This window comes from Podarcis cretensis (genome assembly GCF_951804945.1).
Source record: "Podarcis cretensis genome assembly, chromosome: 18".
In the NCBI taxonomy this organism is placed as follows: Eukaryota; Metazoa; Chordata; class Lepidosauria; order Squamata; family Lacertidae; genus Podarcis; species Podarcis cretensis.
Window position 1 is genome coordinate 7,522,374 of NC_137188.1, and position 20,820 is coordinate 7,543,193.

The window sequence follows — 20,820 nt, forward strand, 5'->3', positions numbered from 1 at the left end:
AACCCCAGAGTCGGCCACGACTGGACCTAATGGTCAGGGGTCCCTTTACCTTACCTTTAGACTAAACAGCTTCGATCCAGTATACCTGAAGGAGCATCTCCACCCCCATCATTCTGCCTGGACACTGAGGTCCAGCGCCCAGGGCCTTCTGGCAGTTCCCTCACTGCAAGAAGCCAAGTTACAGGGAACCAGGCTGAGTGCCTTCTCGGTGGTGGCGCCCTCCCTGTGGAACGCCCTCCCACCAGATGTCAAAGAGAACAACAAATACCAGGCTTTTAGAAGACATCTGAAGGCAGCCCTGTTTAGGGAAGCTTTTAATGTTTGATGTATTACAGTATTTTAATATTTTTTTGGATGCCGCCCAGAGTGGCTGGGGAAGCCCAGCCAGATGGGTGGGGTATAAATAAATTATTATTATTATTAAGGCTGTCTGAATTGTGCATTGCTTTGTAATGATTTGTTGGGACTCTGGACTGTAATAAAGATTGATTGATTGACTGATTGATTGATTGATTGATTGATTGATTGGTTTTTCCCCTTCAGGTGCGGAAAAGACAATGTGGGTGAACGGAAACTTCTGGGCATGGAATTGGACAAGGCCACAGGGTCCCTGCTCCTGGCTTTCCCGCCCTGCGTAGTTCGTGCTCCCGTGGCCCGGTGTCAGCAGCATTCCGGTTGCATAAAGTGAGTTTTCCATTCCTGTTCCCATATGCTGGGGTTTTTAACGCAGCCTTCCCCCCCGCCGCCGCCCTGACAATGGGTTGGGACAGAGGAGATGAGTCGATTCATTTTGCATCAAAAGGCAGGCACCTTAACACCAGTAAACACCAGTAAAGTTGGCAAATATGTATAGGATGAGGGGGAAAAGATGTGGTGGACTTGTGATAAAGTTAAGAACTTTGGGGAGCTGATCTATAATGAACTTAAGAAAATACAGTGGTACCTCGGGTTACAGACGCTTCAGGTTACAGACTCGGCTAACCCAGAAATAGTGCTTCAGGTTAAGAACTTTGCTTCAGGATGAGAACAGAAATTGGGCTCCGGCGGCGCGGCAGCAGCAGGAGGCCCCATTAGCTAAAGTGGTGCTTCAGGTTAAGAACAGTTTCAGGTTAAGAACGGACCTCCGGAACGAATTAAGTACTTAACCCAAGGTACCACTGTATTTAGGGACGCGGGTGGCGCTGTGGGTAAAACCACAGAGCCTAGGGCTTGCCGATCGTATGGTCAGCGGTTCGAATCCCCGTGACGGGGTGAGCTCCCGTTGGTCGGTCCCAGCTCCTGCCAACCTAGCAGTTCGAAAGCACGTCAAAGTGCAAGTAGATAAATAGGTACCGCTCTGGCAGGAAGGTAAACGCGTTTCCGTGCGCTGCTCTGGTTCACCAGAAGCGGCTCAGTCATGCCGGCCACATGACCCGGAAGGTATACGCTGGCTCCCTCAGCCAATAAAGCGAGATGAGCGCCGCAACCCCAGAGTCGGCCACGACTGGACCTAATGGTCAGGCGTCCCTTTACCTTTACCTTATAAGACTGTGTTAAGAAAATAATAAAAAAATATTGGGGGGGGGGGAGAAAATAAAGGCAGGCTTCCCCAATTCGCAGTTTACAGAACGAAAAGTCAGCTATCCCTCAGAATTCACACTTCTCTGAATTTTGCAAGGCGGTTCTCCGGCCATGTTCGGCGTGGCGGGGGGGGGGGGAGGAATATTCTAGGAGAAAGCGTGCGTATATAAATGCATATGTCAGACTCTAAAAAGCTTGTTATCACTGGGTCAAGAAGATCATCGGTGTTGTTGAATTAATTGAACCGAATAGTTTTAACTGGATATTTGGGGGGGTGGGGGGTGCAAAAAATGCATATATTAGCAGCAAATAAATAAATAAAATAACATGCGAAAACATTGCATACATTACGCTGGAGGGCATTGCTTTGCAAAAAAAATTAATGTGTATAATAAGGGGATTTTGCACTAATATGCTGGTGAAATTTCACAAGGACCTTTCTAAAATAAGCAAGTAAGTAAACAACAAGCTAGTGTGGTATTGTGGAGAACTGAGCTTCAGGCTTGAAAAAATGAGGAACTGAAATTTATATATTTTCCTGGCCCTGTTGAAGAAAGGGTTTGTACTGAAGGTTACTACAGAGAATTTGTGCGGAGCCAATTCATTCCGGCGCTCGCCCTCAGTTGCCAAGTCCGACACCTGATTGAGCAGTGAGAAGTGTCCACGGGGTCCCCTGTCGCGTCACTTAGAGCTGGCACAAAAATTCACAGAAGAAAAGTTCCCTGACCCCTGCCATAAGCAGGAAGGGGCTCAAGCTGACCAATTCCCTCCCCAACCCCAACCCCAATTTCCTGTTTTTGTTTTTCAACTGACACTCAGCGTTTTGCAGCTAGTGATTGACGGGGCCTGGGTGGGTTTTTCCCTTACATTCTTTTTTAAAGGAATTGTTCGTCTAAAAATCTTGTGCTTCCCCCAACCGTTCTGGGAGTCCCATTTGGGCCGCAATCTCGTCACCAAATCTGCTGTTAGAGAAAGAGTGCCGTTGAAAATACGAAGCGATTCTCATTCCAAGAGGCTTTTCATCACAATTGGCGCCGTTTCCATTCCTCTGCGGTTCAGTTTCCACCGAATACATTACATCGTTTGTCTTGCTGTCTGCTATTTAACATAATTTCAGCAACTATTCACGTAACATTCATTCCAACAGAAAGGGGCCACCAAAATTATCTAGCCCCGTTATTTTGTTGTTTATTTTCTGTTTTTCAAATAATTAAAAATGTTTACAGTGGTACCTCGGGTTAAGTACTTAATTCGTTCTGGAGGTCCGTACTTAACCTGAAACTGTTCTTAACCTGAAGCACCACTTTAGCTAATGGGGCCTCCTGCTGCTGCTGCGCCACCAGAGCACGATTTCTGTTCTCATCCTGAAGCAAAGTTCTTAACCCGAGGTACTATTTCTGGGTTAGCAGAGTCTGTAACCTGAAACGTATGTAACCTGAAGCCTATGTAACCCGAGATACCACTGTATTTAAAAAGGAAAATTGAAGGTGGAGGAGGGCCCATCTTAAGAGCAGAGGAATGGCACTTTAAATAATAATAATAATAATAATAATAATAATAATAATAATAATTTTTTATTACTTATACCCCACCCATCTGGCTGGGTTTCCCCAGCCACTCTGGGTGGCTTCCAACAGGAGATTAGGTAAAGGTAAAGGTACCCCTGCCCGTACGGGCCAGTCTTGACAGACTCTGGGGTTGTGCGCCCATCTCACTCAAGAGGCCAGGGGCCAGCGCTGTCCGGAGACACTTCCGGGTCACGTGGCCAGCGTGACATCGCTGCTCTGGCGAGCCAGAGCCGCACACGGAAACGCCATTTACCTTCCCGCTGGTAAGCGGTTCCTATTTATCTACTTGCACCCGGAGGTGCTTTCGAACTGCTAGGTTGGCAGGCGCTGGGACCGAGCAGCGGGAGCGCACCCCGCCGCAGGGATTCGAACCGCTGACCTTTCGATCGGCAAATCCTAGGCGCTGAGGCTTTAACCCACAGCGCCACCTGCGTCCCAACAGGAGATTAAAAATACATTAAAACATCAGTCATTAAAAAACTTCCCTAAACAGGGCTGCCTTCAGGTGTCTTCAAAAAGTCAGGTAGTTGTTTATTCCTTTGACATTTGATGGGAGGGTGTTCCACAGGGAGGGCAACACCACCGAGAAGGCTGTAACCTCACTTCTCTCAGGGAGGAAACCGCCAGAAGGCCCTCGGCGCTGGATCTCAGTGTCCGGGCAGAACGATGGGGGAGGAGATGCTCCTTCAGGTATACTGGACCGAGGCCGTTTAGGGCTTTCAAGGTCAGCACCAACACTTTGAATTGTGCCCGGAAACGTACTGGGAGCCAATGTAGGTTATATGATTTTGGGTTCCTAGCGCAGCAATGCAGCCTGCGTGTCCCAGAACGCTCTCCGCGGCGGCTGTGTTTTGAGGACACGAGGCCCACACGTCTTCGCCTGCGAGGTCTTGAGCTGATTCCCACAGAAGGCGACTTACTCCCTTTCCTCAACGTGATATTGGAGTCGTTTGACCCCCGCGTGGGGGCTGCCGCGATCTCTCTGCGGCGCATGCAACATTCCCTCCCCATAATTGCCAGACACAGAAGCCCCATTATTCACATGTTCCCCGCTTAATACCTGGCCCTGGAGCAGGGGGGTGGGAAAATTTAAATAATAATAATAATAATAATATCTTTATTGTCATTGCCCCCTCTCGGGGACAACGAAAATTACTTGGCTGCTCCATCCACCCAGGTAGGGCACTCCACACAAAATCAGAACAACTATAAAAACACTAATTAAAACAATACAGTATAATACAGCAAGGGAGATTAGATGACTTTCAAAGTCCAGGCTTCCCATTCAGGGCCGAGATCGCTCTGGAGAAGAAGCTGTTCTTGAGATGGCTCGTTCTTGTCTTCATCGTCCTGTATCTCCGTCCCGACGGCAGGAGCTCAAAGAGACAGTGACCAGGATGCGATGGATCTTTTACTATGTCCAGTGCCTTCCTATGGCACCTCGTGGCATAAATCTGCTCTAAGATGGAGAGTGGGCAGCCAACAATGCTCTCTGCTGCCTTAACAACTCTGCACAACCCCATCCTGTCCTGGGTAGTACAGCTTCCATACCACACACATAAGCCATAAGTGAGCACGCTCTCAATGGCACAGTGATAGAAGGCAAGCAGCAGTTTCTGCGGAAGATGGTTTTTCCTTAGGATTCTCAAAAAGTACAGTCTCTGCTGCGCCTTCTTCACAAGCCCCCTTGTGTTGACACTCCAGGACAGATCCTCTTGTAAACGCTTTGTTGTTGTTGTTTAGTCGTTTAGTCGTGTCCGACTCTTTGTGACCCCATGGACCAGAGAACGCCAGGCACTCCTGTCCTCCACTGCCCCCCGCAGCTTGGTCAGACTCATGCTGGTAACCTCGAGAACACTATCCAACCATCTCGTCCTCTGTCGCCCCCTTCTCCTTGTGCCCTCCATCTTTCCCAACATCAGGGTCTTCTCCAGGGAGTCTTCTCTTCTCATGAGGTGGCCAAAGTACTGGAGCCTCAGCTTCACAATCTGTCCTTCCAGTGAGCACTCAGGGCTGATTTCCTTCAGAATGGAGAGGTTTGATCTTCTTGCAGTCCATGGGACTCTCAAGAGCCTCTTCCAGCACCATAATTCAAAAGCATCAATTCTTCGGCGATCAGCCTTCTTTATGGTCCAGCTCTCACTTCCATACATCACTACTGGGAAAACCATAGCTTTAACTATACGGACCTTTGTTGGCAAGGTGATGTCTCTACTTCTCAAGATGCTGTCTAGGCCTGTCATTGCCCTTCTCCCAAGAAGCAGGCGTCTTTTAATTTCGTGGCTGCTGTCACCATCTGCAGTGATCATGGAGCCCAAGAAAGTAAAATCTCTCACTGCCTCCATTTCTTCCCCTTCTATTTGCCAGGAGGTGATGGGACCAGTAGCCATGATCTTCGTTTTTTTGATGTTGAGCTTCAGACCATATTTTGCACTCTCCTCTTTCACCCTCAATAAAAGGTTCTTTAATTCCTCCTCACTTTCTGCCATCAAGGTTGTGTCATCTGCATATCTGAGGTTGTTGATATGTAAACGCTAGAAGTGAAATAAAAAGAGTAGGCTTGTCTCTGAATGAAAGGTCACGGGGCCTGGGGGTTTGGAGCTGGAGGGTGGATCATCCCAAAAGGGCATGGAAAACCAGAGAGGGAGTCTTCTCCCTGCATTCTCCTCTCCTCCGTGCTTGCATAGAATCTCACACTTGGGAGAGTCCGTGGGGAGAATTGGTAGAGCCAGTGTGGTGTAGTGGTTAAGAGCATTGGACTCGTAGTCTGGTGAACCGGGTTCGATTCCCCACTCCCCCACCTGCAGCTGCTGGGTGAGCTTGGGTCAGTCACACTTCTGTGAAGTCTCTCAGCCCCACTCACCTCACAGAGTGTTTGTTGTGGGGGAGGAAGGGAAAGGAGAATGTGAGCCGCTTTGAGACTCCTTAGGGTAGTGATAAAGCGGGATATCAAATCCAAACTCTTCTAGGAGGGCATTTGCGTTCTTTTGTGGGTGGGGGATCTCATGCATGTCCAGCTGAGATGAAAACTTGCCAGGGCAGTACCCACTCCCAGCTTCCCACCAGACCCAATATTTCTTCTTCATCTCCAGCTTCCCCAAACATGAAACCACTAAAACAGCCTTTCTCAACCTTGGGTCCCCAGATGCTTTTGGCCTACAACTCCCATCATCCCTGACCACTGGTCCTTGAGCTAGGAATCATGGGAGTTGTAGGCCATCTGGCAACCCAAGGTTGAGAAAGGCTGCACTAGAGGAACCATAGAATTGTGGAGCTGGAAGAGAACCCGAGAGTTGGTCACTCTCAACTTTACTCCCAACTGCCTAGAGGTGGTTGGAGGATGGATGGAGGCTAACAGATTGAGGTTGAATCCTGGCAAGACAGAAGTACTGTTCTTGGGGGACGGGGGGCAGGTGTGGAGGACTCCCTGGTCCTGAATGGGGCAACTCTGCCCCTGAAGGACCAGGTGCACAGCCTGGGAATCATTTTGGACTCACAGCTGTCCACGGAGGTGGAGGTCAATTCTGTGTCCAGGGCAGCTGTCTACCAGCTCCATCTGTATGCAGGCTGAGACCCTCCCTGCCCACAGACTGTCTCTCCAGAGTGGTCCATGCTCTGGTTATCTCCCACTTGGACTACTGCAATGCGTTCTACGTGGGGCTACCTTTGAAGGTGACCCAGAAACTGCAACTAATCCACAATGAAACTGGGAGTGGCCGCCGAGACCCTATAACACTGGTCTTGAAAGACCTACATTGGCTCCCAGGACATTTCCGAGCACAATTCAAAGTGTTGGTGCTGACCTTGAAAGCCCTAAATGGCCTCAGCCCAGTAGACCTGAAGGAGCGTCTCCACTCCCATCATCCATCCCGGACACTGAGGTCCAGCTCTGAGGGCCTTCTGGAGATTTCCTCACTGTGAGAAGTGAGATTACAAGGGAACCAGGGAGAGGGCCTTCTCGGTGGTGGCACCTCTCATCAAATGTGCTTTTAATTCTGTTGGGAGCCACCCAGAGTGGCTGGGGAAACCCAGCCAGATGGGTGGGGTATAAATAATAAATTGTTGTTGTTAGTCAGTGATTTTAGGATTCCTGGTTTTTTATGCCCTCGTAGTTCTCTAGCAATTTCTATTTGTTTTTACTGACCACCACTCCCAAAAAAACCCGTCTTCCTTTCTGCCCTTCAGAAACTGCCTGGGGAGCCGTGATCCATACTGTGGCTGGACGCCAGAAGGCTCCTGTATTTTCCTGGAACAGAGCACAAGGTAATATCTGGTGGCAAATACCCCGCTTTGATGATGATGATTGGGGTGGGGGCACGGATGACAAGGAGGATTACTCTTCTGCTTCTACAGAAGCTTCTACACCTGCCCCACAGAGGCTATAAAAGTATGGGTGCATGTCAAAAGGGAGTGTGTCTGTGGGTGGAGGGTTTGCTTTTGGGTGGGGTGCATGTCCCCTGCTCTGGGGCAAAGCTCAGCCAGGGTGTAGGACAGCATGGGGTTCGGGGGGGGGCTGCCCCACAGCGCACAGGCTGTTCTCTGGGCTCTGAAGTTGCTCCAGGATTCTCCTATTCTGACCAGAGCAGAGGAGGCTTGGGTCGTCCAGGATCTTGGTAAGAGGAGTCATCAGATTTACCGTATTTTTTGCTCTATATGACTCACTTTTTCCCTCCTTAAAAAGCAAGGGGAAATGTGTGTGCGTCTTATGGAGCGAATGCAGGCTGCACAGCTATCCCGGAAGCCAGAACAGCAAGAGGGATCGCTGCTTTCACTGCGCAGCGATCCCTCTTGCTGTTCTGGCTTCTGAGATTCAGAATATTTTTTTTCTTGTTTCCCTCCTCCAAAAACTAGGTGCGTCTTGTGGTCTGGTGCGTCTTATAGAGCGAAAAATACGGTAAAAATGTTTATGAATGTTTAGGGGTACAGTTATACCTCATGTTACGTTTGCTTCAGGTTGTGTCCTGCGGCGATCCGGAAGTACCGGAAAGGGTTACCTCCAGGTTTTGCCGCTCATGCATGCGCAGATTCGCAAAATGACATCACACACATGCACAGAAGCGGCAAATCATGACCCGCAGACGCGCAGACGCGGGTTGCATTCTGCTCATGTTGCGAACAGGCCCCCGGAACGGATCCCGTTCGCAACCAGAGGTGCCACTGTACTCTCATTTTGACTCAAGAAAATCACCATTCTATAGCTCAAACTGAGGAAAATAAATACCGTAAATGGACAAAAGTACAAAGATTCACAAGGACACGGGTGGCGCTGTGGGTTAAACCACAGAGCCTAGGACTTGCCGATCAGAAGGTCGGTGATTCGAATCCCCGCAACAGGGTGAGCTCCCGTTGCTCGGTCCCTGCTCCTGCCAACCTAGCAGTTCGAAAGCACATCAAAGTACAAGTAGATAAATAGGTACCGCTCCAGCGGGAAGGTAAACGGCGTTTCCATGCGCTGCTCTGGTTCGCCAGAAGCGGCTTAGTCATGCTGGCCAGATGATCCGGAAGCTGTACGCTGGCTCCCTTGGCCAGTAAAGTGAGATGAGCGCCGCAACCCCAGATTCGGCCACGACTGGACCTAATGGTCGGGGGTCCCTTTACCTTTACAAAGATTCACAAAATGTTTGGGGGTGTACCCCTGTGTACCCCCCAGAAAAAGCAATGGTGAAATGTATAAACTTGAAAAGTATAAATTAAAATTTAAACAACAACAGAAGTTGAACCCTTCAGAGGTCCTGCATGGAACAGACTCACTTAATAGAAACCGCCCTTTCTCTTTATCTAACTCTGTTATTCCTCTCTCCACCCTTCGTCCGGCTACAGGGTCGCGTTCGAGCAGGACATTCTCGGAGGCAAGACCTCTCACCTTGGCGACTGTGAAGGTGTGTGCCTGTCCACCGTTCCTGGCTCTGGCGTCGAGGGCGGCTGGGCAAGCCTGCTATTTAGATCCTGCCCCGAACTCACCATGGCCGCACAAATGTCCACACCACACACTGAAAGTGCATGGCTTCCCCCCCAGAAAAACCCATGCTGGGAGCTGTTAGGGCACTGGCGTTGTAGGCCTGCAGGGGTTAAATGACGGGATTATTGGAATCACTTTAATCCATGGTGCAGATGTGACCTCGACAGCCCTGGCCTCTGTTTGCCCAGATGAGGCCATTAGGGGGCATATGTTTTAAGCAGAATGTATGGGCGGTGTGGGGAGGGCCAATATTGCTGGTGGGGGACACATTGTGCTCCTTCTGGGGATGCAGGTGTAGCTGTGGTCTAAACCACTGAGCCTCTTGGGCTTGCCGGTCGGAAGGTTGGCGGTTCGAATCCCCATGACAGAGTGAGCTCCCATTGCTCTGTCCCAGCTCCTGCCAACCTAGCAGCTCGAAAACATGCCAGTGCAAGTAGATCAATAGGCATAGCTGTGGGGGGAAGGTAAATGCCGTTTGCATGTGCTCTAGTTTCTGTCATGGTGTCCCATTGCACCAGAATCGGTTTAGTCCTGCTGGCCACATGACCCGGAAAGCTGTCAGTGGACAAATGCCGGCTCCCTCGGCCCGAAAGCAAGATCAACGCCGCAACCCCACAGTTGCCTTTGACTGGACTTAACCGTCCAGCTTAACCGTTTTACCTAGTTTGTCCACCAATGGTTCTCCCCCCCCCCCACCGTCGCCACCGCCCCTGCACTCAGCTCTTACCTGTGGCTCTTAGTAGCTGTCAGCATGTGACAGTAGCCACAACCTCACGTTCGAGAACTAAGCTGTTCAAAAATCAAGGTACGACTGTACACAACTCTCCACAGGGAGGGCGGTTGCCCACTCTAACCCCTCCTTCCGACTTCAGCAAGATAGGAAGTTCTTCCCTCTTGCTGCCTCCCTTGTTCTCTAATATGTTCAGACCTCCGAGTCAAGGGAGAGAGGGGTCCCCTATACTCTTGCTTGGCGTCTCTCCAAGCTGTCCCCTCCCTTCTGGTTCTCCTGTCATTATCTGGTAGCTGGATAACTCCTCTCTAACCTGTTCAGCTTCTGTGTCTGAGTCTGCCCCTCTCTCTGCTTCTGAAAATGCTGGAGACAGTGGGGGGGGAGCAAATATTCCCCCTCCTCTTCTGAGATAATCTGCTCCCCCAATCTTCAGATCCAGACCATTCCCTGATACCACCCCCCTATTACAGTGGTGCCTCGCAAGACGAAAAGAATCCGTTCCGCGATTCTCTTCGTCTAGCAGTTTTTTCGTCTTGCGAAGCAAGCCCATTGACGGCTTAGCGGATTAGCGCTATTAGCGGCTTTTAGCGGCTTATCAGTTTAGCGGATAAGCGGCTTAGCGGCTTAGAAAAAGGGGGGAAGGGGGGAAGTCAGAAAAACTCGCAAGACATTTTGTCTTGCGAAGCAAGCCCATAGGGAAATTCATTTTGCAAAGCGCCTCCAAAACGGAAAACCCTTTCGTCTAGCGGGTTTTTCATCTTGCGAGGCATTCGTCTTGCGGGGCACCACTGTATGTCATTCCAACCCTGCAACTCTATGATAACATCCACACTCACGGTCAACCCACCAGCTAACACTGTCCCTCCCTCCCGCAGGGTTGTTAACGGAGAGCTTTGTGGACGAACCGGACGGCCTGGTCTCGGTCAACCTGCTGGTGATCTCCTCCGTGGCGGCCTTCGTCATCGGCGCTGTGATCTCGGGCTTCAGCGTGTGCTGGTTCATCGGGCACCGCGACCGTAAGGAGCTGGCCCGACGCAAGGACAAGGAGAACATCCTGTCTCACAGCGAGTCGGTGGTGAGCGTCAGCCAGCTGGGCGAGCGCCGCTCCCGGGGCGGCCCCGGAGGGCAGCCCGAGAACCTGCTGGCCCCGCTGATGCAGAACGGGTGGCCCAAGGGGCTGGTCAAGGTCAGCCAGCACGACCTGGATTCCGGGGTGCTGCCCACCCCGGAGCAGACCCCGCTGCAGCAGAAGCGGTGCCCCAAGCCCTGCACCTGGGAGTACAGCCACAATCTCATCAACGCCTCCTTGCGCAGCGGGGACCCGCCCTCCTCGGTCATCCTTCTCCACGCCGGCCACACCGCCGTGCCCTCGCACCACCTCGGCTCGGGCCGCGTGATTCCCATCTCCTGCCACTCCATGCTGATGGACCAAGAGCTGGAGAACGAGGCCGGCGACCTCTCACTGGACATGCGGTACTTGCCGGTCAGCGCCGGAGAGGGGGCGCGAGTGGCCCAGCAGCAGCAACAACACCAACACCAAGCGCCGCCCACGCACCGGCCGAGCGGGACTCGGAGCTCCTATGGCGGAGAGCTGCCCATCACGCCGCACGGCAGCCCCGAGCGGCGGCGGGTGGTGTCGGCCCCCGGCGGGGAGACGGGGGACCCCGCCCCGTGGAACCCCGAGAAGCTGAACTCAAATAGTAACAATGCAGCCAGCAGGGCAAGCGCGCAACTGAAGCGCACCCACACTTTCAACAGCGGGGAAGGGCAGGCGGCCTACGCCCGGGCGGCGCGGGGACCCACGTTGGGGGCCCAGCACACCCTGACGGACTTCAGCCACCTCCTGAAATACAGCGGCGTGGAGCGGACTGCCTCCTCCGTCAAATAGGGGGACCGGCCCAGGGGGCGTGGCTTGGCTCGGCGGCCTCCCTCCTTCGAAAAGGGGCGGGGTTTCACAGCACGGAGGAAGAGCAGATCAGGAAAAGGACAACGCGAGACCCTGGGTCCCACCTGAGGAGGGGCAGAGGGGGGAGGAGAAGGACCTGTGCTCCCCCCCCCAACCTCCCAGGCGTACGGATTATTGGGGAGAGGGGGGGCACTCGGGAGATGCTGCTTGAGGCAAAAAACAAAAACAAGCAGGGAGGGAGACCTCTTCTGTGTGTGTGTGTGCGTGCGTGTGCGTGATTTGGGGTTTATTTCATCCGGGTGCTTCCTCATTGGACTCTTCCTCCCGCGACGCTCCGCCTCCTTTCTGAGAGGCGGGGCGTGGGGGCGGCCTTGGGTGCGGCTCTGCCCCTTCCTCGCAAAGGTGCTGCAGAAATAAGGGGGGCAGGATTTTGAACGATGGAAATAAATAATAACCAACGGCGGTCGCCAGGGAAATTTCAAAGGTCAGGGACGGGGGGTGGGGAATCTCCCTATCCGTTGCCCCCAGTTTCTTCCCGAGTGTTTGGAAGGTGGTGCCAGACTATGAAAGGCGTTTAAAAAAGCAAAACGGGGGGGTTGGCATTCCTTCCCTCGTTTCCATCTGATTTCCTCTACCCGTTTGGTGAGGTTCTGGTGTGTTACTTACACGCTTGCACATGCACAAAACACAAATCCTTGCTCGTGCCAGTCAGGAATGGTTCGGGAGCGGCTGTTTGTCTATCCTGGCACAGCAAGGATTCCCTTTTCCCTTTTCCTCTCGGATCGAGGAATTTCTCAGAAGGAGAGGACCGTAAAGACTTTCTACATGCACCGGGAAAGCAAATCCCAGCATTGCCGGGTGGGGGGGGGGTCAACAAAATGGAGCCTCGGGGTCCCTTCCACTGCGATTCTAATGGTGCTAGTGGCTGTGGTGGAAAACAGTGCAATTTCAGGGTGTCAAACCTGCCCCTTCTTTTTCATGGTTCTCGGCGCTGCAGGGTTTCGGGCCATTTTGACACCTGCTCAAGTTAAGCCCTGGTTTAAATAATCCTGTGATTGGGGGACAGGGGGGGCAAAGATGGCTGGGAATGAATCTGTGCAGAGAGCCTCAGTTCAAGAGTCAGGACAATATTCACAGGGTCCATATCTGGTTTGATTTGTAGTGTCAGCGCTAATTCCTCGCTGTTCTAAATCTGGTCTGCCTCAGCATAGATTGTGGCATTTAACGCCATATCTTAAGGCAGGGGTCGGCAAGGTTTATCTCGTCTGGGCCGGTTTACTCCAGCGAGATCCCTCCACGGGCCGGATCCCACGATTCCCAGCGTTTGCGTCTGCGCAGACGCGATTTCCAGCGTCTGTTTCTGTGCAGATGCAATTTCCGGCACCGCAGAAGCAAGTCCCCATTCCGCGCTGTGCCAGTTTAGCGCAGCGCATGGGGACTCACCGAGCGGGCGGCTCGGTTTGGGGGCGGCTTGTGGGCCAGTTAAACAATCCCCGTGGGCCGCTTTTGGCCCATGGGCCTTAGGTTGCTGACCCATGTCTTAAGGAGATGCTGTGCCATAGGGAACAACCACAAAAACTGTTCTCTTCTGGAACTGAGTCTGAAGTCTGAAGAGGGTGGTTTAACTCTGCGCACTTTCTCTAGAGTGTGTGGAACGCACGTACAGTCCACCTATTTGCGGAGCCCCCCCAGATAATCAATTCAAATGAACCAAGTCTGACGAGGCGATCTCCGCTGTGTTTACACAATTTAGGGTAGCGTTTCCCCCAAAATAAGCGCTCACCTTTCTCCTATGAATCTGCGTCAGCCCCTCAACACAGGCGCAGCTGTTGTCGGGACAGAAGTAAAGTCGGGAAAGGGGCTCGTTCAGAGATGCAACAGGCGACATTCCTTTTGAGGGCACGTGACTCTGCTAAGCCTTTTTAGCATTGGGAGCCATGGAATAATCCAACGCAGGTGTGTGTGTCAAGATGGGCGCGCACAGGTCATATGAAAGCTGTTTGGAAGGAGGTAGGGACTTCTGCAGAGACAGAGAGGGCAGCTGCCTCACGGATTGGGTCGTTTTTAAGCCACAAGATCTGTTAGTTAATTTGTTTATTTCTTGGGGTATGCCTGGGAGCAATTGGGGAAATCCCAGTCTAGGGTCCAAGGGGTTAGCAAACGTTTTCAGCAGGGGGCCGGTCCACTGTCCCTCAGACCTTGTGGGGGGCTGGACTATATTTTGAAAAGAACAAATTCCTATGCCCCACAAATAACCCAGAGATGCATTTTAAAGAAAAGGACGCATTCTATTCATGTAAAAACACACTGATTCTCAGATCATCCGTGAGCCGGATTGGGAAGGCGATTGGCCAGATCCGGCCCCCAGGCCTTAGTTTGCCTACCCATGGGACTCCAAATAAATAGCTAAGCAGAGCTGTCTTCTTGACTGCAAAATTTAGGCTGTTGGCTTGCAACTCTGGGGGAGGGAGGTCAGCTGAGCATCCTTTTCTTTTCCCATTCCTCCCCCCCACTCTTAAAAAAACCCCAGACGCAGGCATGCCAGAGATCCTAAAGAGGGAACTCGCTGTTCACAATTGATGCCCTGATTTGACAAAGACAGAACCACATTTTCCATCCTTGGCTTGGCAACAGCATCTCCCACGGTCCCAGGCAGAGGGACCAGGAACCATGCCTGCCCGCCTGCCGAACCAGTGTGGTCCCAACTGGGAGACGGCCCCTCCCAGGAAAACCCAGCCAGCCTTTTCTCAGAACGTGTCTGAGATTCAAACCCAAGACCAGCCAGCCGAACAGTTTTGCTCATTGTCGTATTTCAAGCTCTTATGCTGAAATGACTCAACTGCATCTGTGGACTTCCAAGGGTATTATTAACATTACAAACATAGCATCCTCCCCCCCCCCCTCCGGTCCAAAGCTTGGTTTGTTGCCCTTCTTGAAACATATTTTGTTTTTTATCTGGCTGATAGCTCGCCGTTTTCTCCCAACGACCCACGGCAGCTGGTTGGAACATCTGTGTCCAGAGACCTCCAGGCACTTGAGGTTGTGGACAAGCAAAAAGGGGAACAGGTTGCTTTGTGCGACCTCGCAGGGCTCCTTTCAAATTCGCCATCCACTCCTACCATTCCACACGCAGGCAAAGCAGTTGCACGATTTATTTTTTTGCTGGGACAGCTTGAGAAGAGGGGAGTTGACCACTCCACCACAGAGAGGAATCCTTAGGCAGATGCTCCAACAAAGGACACCAACGATGTCTACCCTGGACCCCAGGCCGCCATCTTTGCTATCAACAATGTTGTTGTTTAGTCATGTCCGACTCTTCGTGACCCCCTGGACCAGAGCACGACAGGCACTCCTGTCTTCCACTGCCTCCCGCAGTTTGGTCAAACTCATGTTGATAGCTTCGAGAACACTGTCCAACCATCTCGTCCTCTGTTGTCTCCTTCTCCTTGTGCCCTCCATCTTTCCCAACATCAGGGTCTTTTCCAGGGAGTCTTCTCTTCTCATGAGGTGGCCAAAGTACTGGAGCCTCAGCTTCAGGATCTGTCTTTCCAGTGAGCACTCAGGGCTGATTTCCTTCCGAATGGAGAGGTTTGATCTTCTTGCAGTCCATGGGACTCTCAAGAGTCTCCTCCAGCACCAGAATTCAAAAGCATTCATTCTTCAGCGACCAGCCTTCTTTATGGTCCAGCTCTCACTTCCATACATCAAGAAGGCTATAAACAATAGACCACTACAGAAACAGTATGACCTCTCCATTTTCAGGCTGGCAGCCAGTTCCCCCACCCAGAAATTGAGTTTCCAAGCTTTGTTGCATGGCAGTGGGAGGAAGGCAGGGAGTACTATAAAAACACGGACGCTTCCAAATTTTCGTGGTGATGGCGTTTCGTTTCCCTCCCTCACAACATCCTGAAAGTTCAGCATCTTCTGGGGCATCGTTGCATATCCTCCAACAAAGCAAAATCCAGGACACCCGTCTTCTCGCTTTTTATCATGAGAATAGCGGCCTTTTGGGGATGCCATGACCTCTGGTATTTTCGCACCGTGATCCCCCCCCCAGCCCCCCCAAAAGCATTTTTTTGGGATCAGGGCCTGAAAACATGGGTTTGGGGGCACCATGCAAGATCGTAGCTCCAGAAAACACACCCTTTTAGGAGATCATGGCACTAAAAAATGGCCGCTCTCACAAGAAAAAACGGATGTCTCGTTTTTTTCGGGACACTTGCAGGATATGTTGGGGGCGGGGGGAATCATGGCCATATGAACTCACTGGTACCCCCAAGGTTAACCCCCACATGTCTCCTCCTGAACATTACAGGGGGCACGATTGTAGGGGGGCGGGTCTCAAAGAACAAAGCTTTGACAAGAGAGCTTCTCTTTCTCCTAACTCCTCTCCCCCAGTTCACACACACTTCCAGTCTTCCCTTCCCAGTTTTCTCCCCCCAACGCAAGTCAGGGTGTGACCGCTTGTGGGGCCCCCACAACAAAAGTGGGAACTGTAGTTTAGAATTCCCAGCACCCTTAACAAACTACAGGTCCCAGGAAGCTTTGGGGAAAGCAGTGTGATTGAAACGCATGGTGCAGATGGGACCTAAATGAGCAGCTTAGTTTCTTACTCAGTGTAGACCCACTAGAATTTATGGGCCTCCGTTATCCCTTCATTTCAGTGGGTCGGCTCTGAATATGACTAACAATGGATGCAAACCCCAAGTTGGGGGTGATGAGGAGGCTCCATTCCAATGCTAGTTCCTTCTTTCGCTCTCACACCATTTTCGAAGTCGCCTCCCTCCCTTCTGCTGCAAGCAAGGGCTCTTTTAGCTGATTAGCAGGTAGAAGTTCAACAGGGAAAGCTGCCCCTCGTGAATTTCTGCCCCACACCCCGCATTTGCTGCAACCCCCCCCCCCAGTTCAGTGCCTTTGCAAGTAGCTAAAGGAAATGTAGGGGAGGAAAAAGTATTGGAGAGAAAGAGTTGTGAGCATCATTGTAGATTTCCTTGGTCTGCCATTTTCAAGTGGAACTTCAGGACTTGCAGGCGGAAATTCAACAGATGCGGTTTTTGGCTTGCGGGAGGACAAGCAACACCTTGATGGGTTTGTCTGTTGTTTGCAGACACCTGCAGAGGGAGGAAACGACCTGCCTGGAACAAACCTCAAAATTTCCGAAGGAAGAAAGGCGAGGGTTTGTTCCTAATCTCACAGAAGGAACTCAAGGCAGAGTTAGCACAAAGTCGTTCCCACTGTGGGGGGGGGGGTGCCTCCTGGTCCTGGCCCCCGCTCCCGTGTGTGATACAGGGAATAACAATTCCGGCCTACCTTACAAGGTTGTTGTAACGGAGGCATCAATGACAGGAAGCACTTTGACTTTTCAAAACAGAGAAGTGGTTTTGTTATTGAGTCTTGGTTGACAAGGTGCGCTTGCACGAACTGGCTTTGAACCGGTTCCGCTCCTGGGAACTGCGAAAGTCTGTAGGAGTCGGTACAACACTGACAAACTGAAATATCTGTAATTTGGGGAGCGGCCCGAGGCAATTTGTCCGGTTGGAAAGCAGCTTAAAATCCGTACTGGAATCCTGATATCGCAGGGCAGGCGGCCTGTCGGTGTGGCCACTGAGTCGAGCCCGTTCTGAAATCTCTGCGATGGGAGTTCCTTGGCCAAACATTTCAAACTTGCTTATTGCAACCTCCACATTCGGAGGCAGTGCATCTTCGAAGAAGGGGAGGCTGGCCTGGGGGGGGGCAAATCCTTGGCCCGTCCACCACTTGCCCCCTGCATATCAGCTGCCAACCTTCCCCTGGGTCCCAGTGTTTATCCTTGCAGAACTCAGAAGGATAGGGGCAAACGCAGAGTTGAGTCTTCTGCCCCGGCTGTTAGCGCTGGCTCCCCGTACGGCAGGTCTCCCCAGTGCCAGTCCCATGGGGCACCGAACGCCCCTGCCCTGGGGGCAGAACCCACAGCCAGGATGTGTGGATTGTGTGCCCCTTGTGGGTCTCCCAGACGCACTGCGGGAAATGTTCTGCCTAGCCAGACAACTTCGGTCTGATCCTGCCCTGGGGGTGCGGGGAAAATCTTGTGCTCCCTCTTTTATTACGTCGAGCTTTGGGGTGCATTCCTGATTCCATGTTATCCCTGCTCCGAGGGGTGGGGGGCTCCTGAAGCTGTAGATTTGGAGAGGCTGTTGGGGTAGCAGAAGGGGTCTGGCACTAGGTTTGGAAAGCAGAGATGGGTGGGGGGACTCTGCTGTGTTAGGGGAACTGCAGAACGGTTGGTTCCCACCCACTCCATGGGGCAAAGACTCCCCCCCCCAGAGAAAGAAAGAGCACACTGTAAATAGGGTGTGGGTAGCATGTGCGTAACAAGGGGGCTAGTCTGACGCTAGTCTGATGCAAGTTCTCTCGTGACCTTTGCCCCCCACCCCGGTGATTTTTCATCTTTTAACTATGTGCAGCTCCTGCATGCAACAGCAGTACAAGCTCCTCTGTATCACTCTGGAGAAACAAAGATGATCTCCCTTCCAATAAACCTTTGTTTACAACGGCTCTGGGCTCTCTGTCCTCCCTTTTCCCTTTTCTGAAAGGCTGTGCGTTGAATGTGTTAGGGAAAAATCCAGGTGCGAGGCTGCTCAGTCACCCAGCTCGTCGGGCAGGTCCCTGCGGAATAAAGGATTTGCTCCAGCCAACCGGAGCAAATACAGTGGTGCCTCGCAAGACGAAATTACAGTTACAGATAGGTAGCCGTGTTGGTCTGCCATAGTCAAAACAAAATAAAAAAATTCCTTCCAGTAGCACCTTACGCCAAAGAATAAAGGTAAAGGTACCCCTGCCCGTACGGGCCAGTCTTGACAGACTCTGGGGTTGTGCGCCCATCTCACTTAAGAGGCCAGGGGCCAGCGCTGTCCGGAGACACTTCCGGGTCACGTGGCCAGCGTGACATCGCTGCTCTGGCGAGCCAGAGCCGCACACGGAAACGCCGTTTACCTTCCCGCTGGTAAGCGGTCCCTATTTATCTACTTGCACCCGGAGGTGCTTTCGAACTGCTAGGTTGGCAGGCGCTGGGACCGAGCAGCGGGAGCGCACCCCGCCGCAGGGATTCGAACCGCCGACCTTTCGATCGGCAAGCCCTAGGCGCTGAGGCTTTTACCCACAGCGCCACCTGCCAAAGAATAAACGGACATAAATCCGACCTTAGGAACCACAAGACAGAGAAACCAGTAGGAGAACACTTCAATCTCCCAGGACATTCTATACAAGATCTCAAAGTAGCTGTTCTATTACAAAGGAATTTCAGAAATAGACTGGAAAGAGAAGCTGCCGAATTGCAACTTATCACCAAACTTAAAACAATAGAGAGACTTGGTCTGAACAAAGACATTGCATTCTTATCTCATTATACATGACAAAGCCATTTTTCACCTTCTCACCCCTTGCTTTTTCCTGTAAGACCTATTGCAGTCGTTAAGAGTCGTCAACAGGTTCATCACAGCTATCTGCCAATCACCCAATCCCACCACCCTTCTGAGTAATACCCCTCCCCACCTTCTCACTATATAGAAGGGTCTGGTGACTTCTGTTTCAGTGTATCTGAAGAAGTGTGCATGCACACGAAAGCTCATACCAAGAACTAACTTAGTTGGTCTTTAAGGTGCTACTGGAAGGAATTTTTTTATTTTGTTAAGACGAAATTAATTCGTTCCGCGAGTCTCTTCGTCTTGCGGTTTTTTCGTCTTGCGAAGCACGGCTATTAGCGGCTTAGCGGCTTAGAAAAAGGGGGGGAGGAAAAAAACTCACAAGAACTCGCAAGACATTTCGTCTTGCGAAGCAAGCCCATAGGGAAATTCGTCTTGCGAAGCACCTCAAAAGACGGAAAACTCTTTTGTCTAGCGAGTTTTTCGTCTTGCAAGGCATTCGTCTTGCGGGGCACCACTGTAGCTGTAGACCAAAGTTTATTGCGCAATAGGTTCAAAGAGCAAATTTTGAACCCCGAGGATGGGGTGACAAAGACTTTTAAAACTTTCCCACCACATCCCAGAATACAGTTCGAAGGGGAGGGGTTAACCTTGGCAAACATGTCCAGACAAGTCCTTGGTACCAGATTAGCATAAGCAGACAAGGCAGGGCAAGACTCAGGTATAAGATGAGCCTAGACAAATATGTCTTAAGTACCCACCACCCAAAAGTACAATAGAAGTTCCTTTGCATGTCTGGAGCCTGAGGCGAGTCAGGGGATGAGATTTGGCTTCCCTTGGCTAACAATGAGCCCTGCAATTCTCACCTCTGGGAACTTCCTGGAGTCCTTTTTCAAGGGGAAAATAGCTTTGGAATGGAGGAAACTGGGAAAGGAGATGATTTTATATTATTTTTAAAGCTAGGTAACTTCCCTGAGCTGTCAAGCTGAAAGGATACATTCAGGCATAATATTTGTAATATTTAACTTTAAAGATGTGCCCCACCCCCCCGGTAATTTCCGTAACATTTGAATGACGTTTATTACGGTCACAGACCAGGATAAAAAACAAACAAACATATAAATAAAATAGCAGTTAGGGTTTTGGGGTTTTTTTAACTGATAAAGGACAAAGAAACAAGCATAATAATAAAATACAAGATTAAATACAAGAATAAAATACAAGATTATCTGAATAAAATACAAGATTAAACACGGATAATGGATGGATAAAAACTGATCATTAAAACAGATAAAAACTAAAAACAAATAAAAACATGCAGTTAAAACAACTGTAAGAGCGTAAGAACTAAAAGACTTGCAGTTAAAACAACTATAAGAGGCTGCAGAATAGAAGCCTCTGAAATAGAGGACACTCACAGCATTAGAAACTGATGTGCAAATACGGTTAAAACAGACAATTATAACAATGTACAGCAATAAATTTAGACACAATGTGCAACAATAAACTATGGGTTTTGTGGAGAGGGAACACGCTGCTCGGAGCTGGAGCAAAAACGTCGGGAATTGCAACACCGAAGGCAATTGCAACTCTGGCTGCGAGAGCTGAGCATCGCCTGCCACGTAAGGCTGGAAGCAACAGAGATGGCGGAGGGGGGGGGTCAAATTCAGTTGGCATTTAATTTGCACTTTCTGGAG

General features: G+C 51.0%; 1 protein-coding gene across 2 annotated transcripts in view; it reads left to right on the plus strand.

Moving 5' to 3' along the window:
- Nucleotides 1-18,257, plus strand: part of SEMA6B (semaphorin 6B) — a 178,961-nt gene extending 160,704 nt beyond the window's left edge. For both annotated transcript variants that reach the window (XM_079960523.1, XM_079960524.1), the window contains 4 exons: nt 544-684; nt 7,314-7,391; nt 8,949-9,007; nt 10,693-18,257. In XM_079960523.1, coding sequence (XP_079816649.1) covers nt 544-684; nt 7,314-7,391; nt 8,949-9,007; nt 10,693-11,705 — 1,291 coding nt within the window. In that variant the 3' untranslated portion in view covers nt 11,706-18,257. The remainder of the gene's footprint in view (nt 1-543; nt 685-7,313; nt 7,392-8,948; nt 9,008-10,692) is intronic.
- Nucleotides 18,258-20,820: the final 2,563 nt, after the last annotated feature.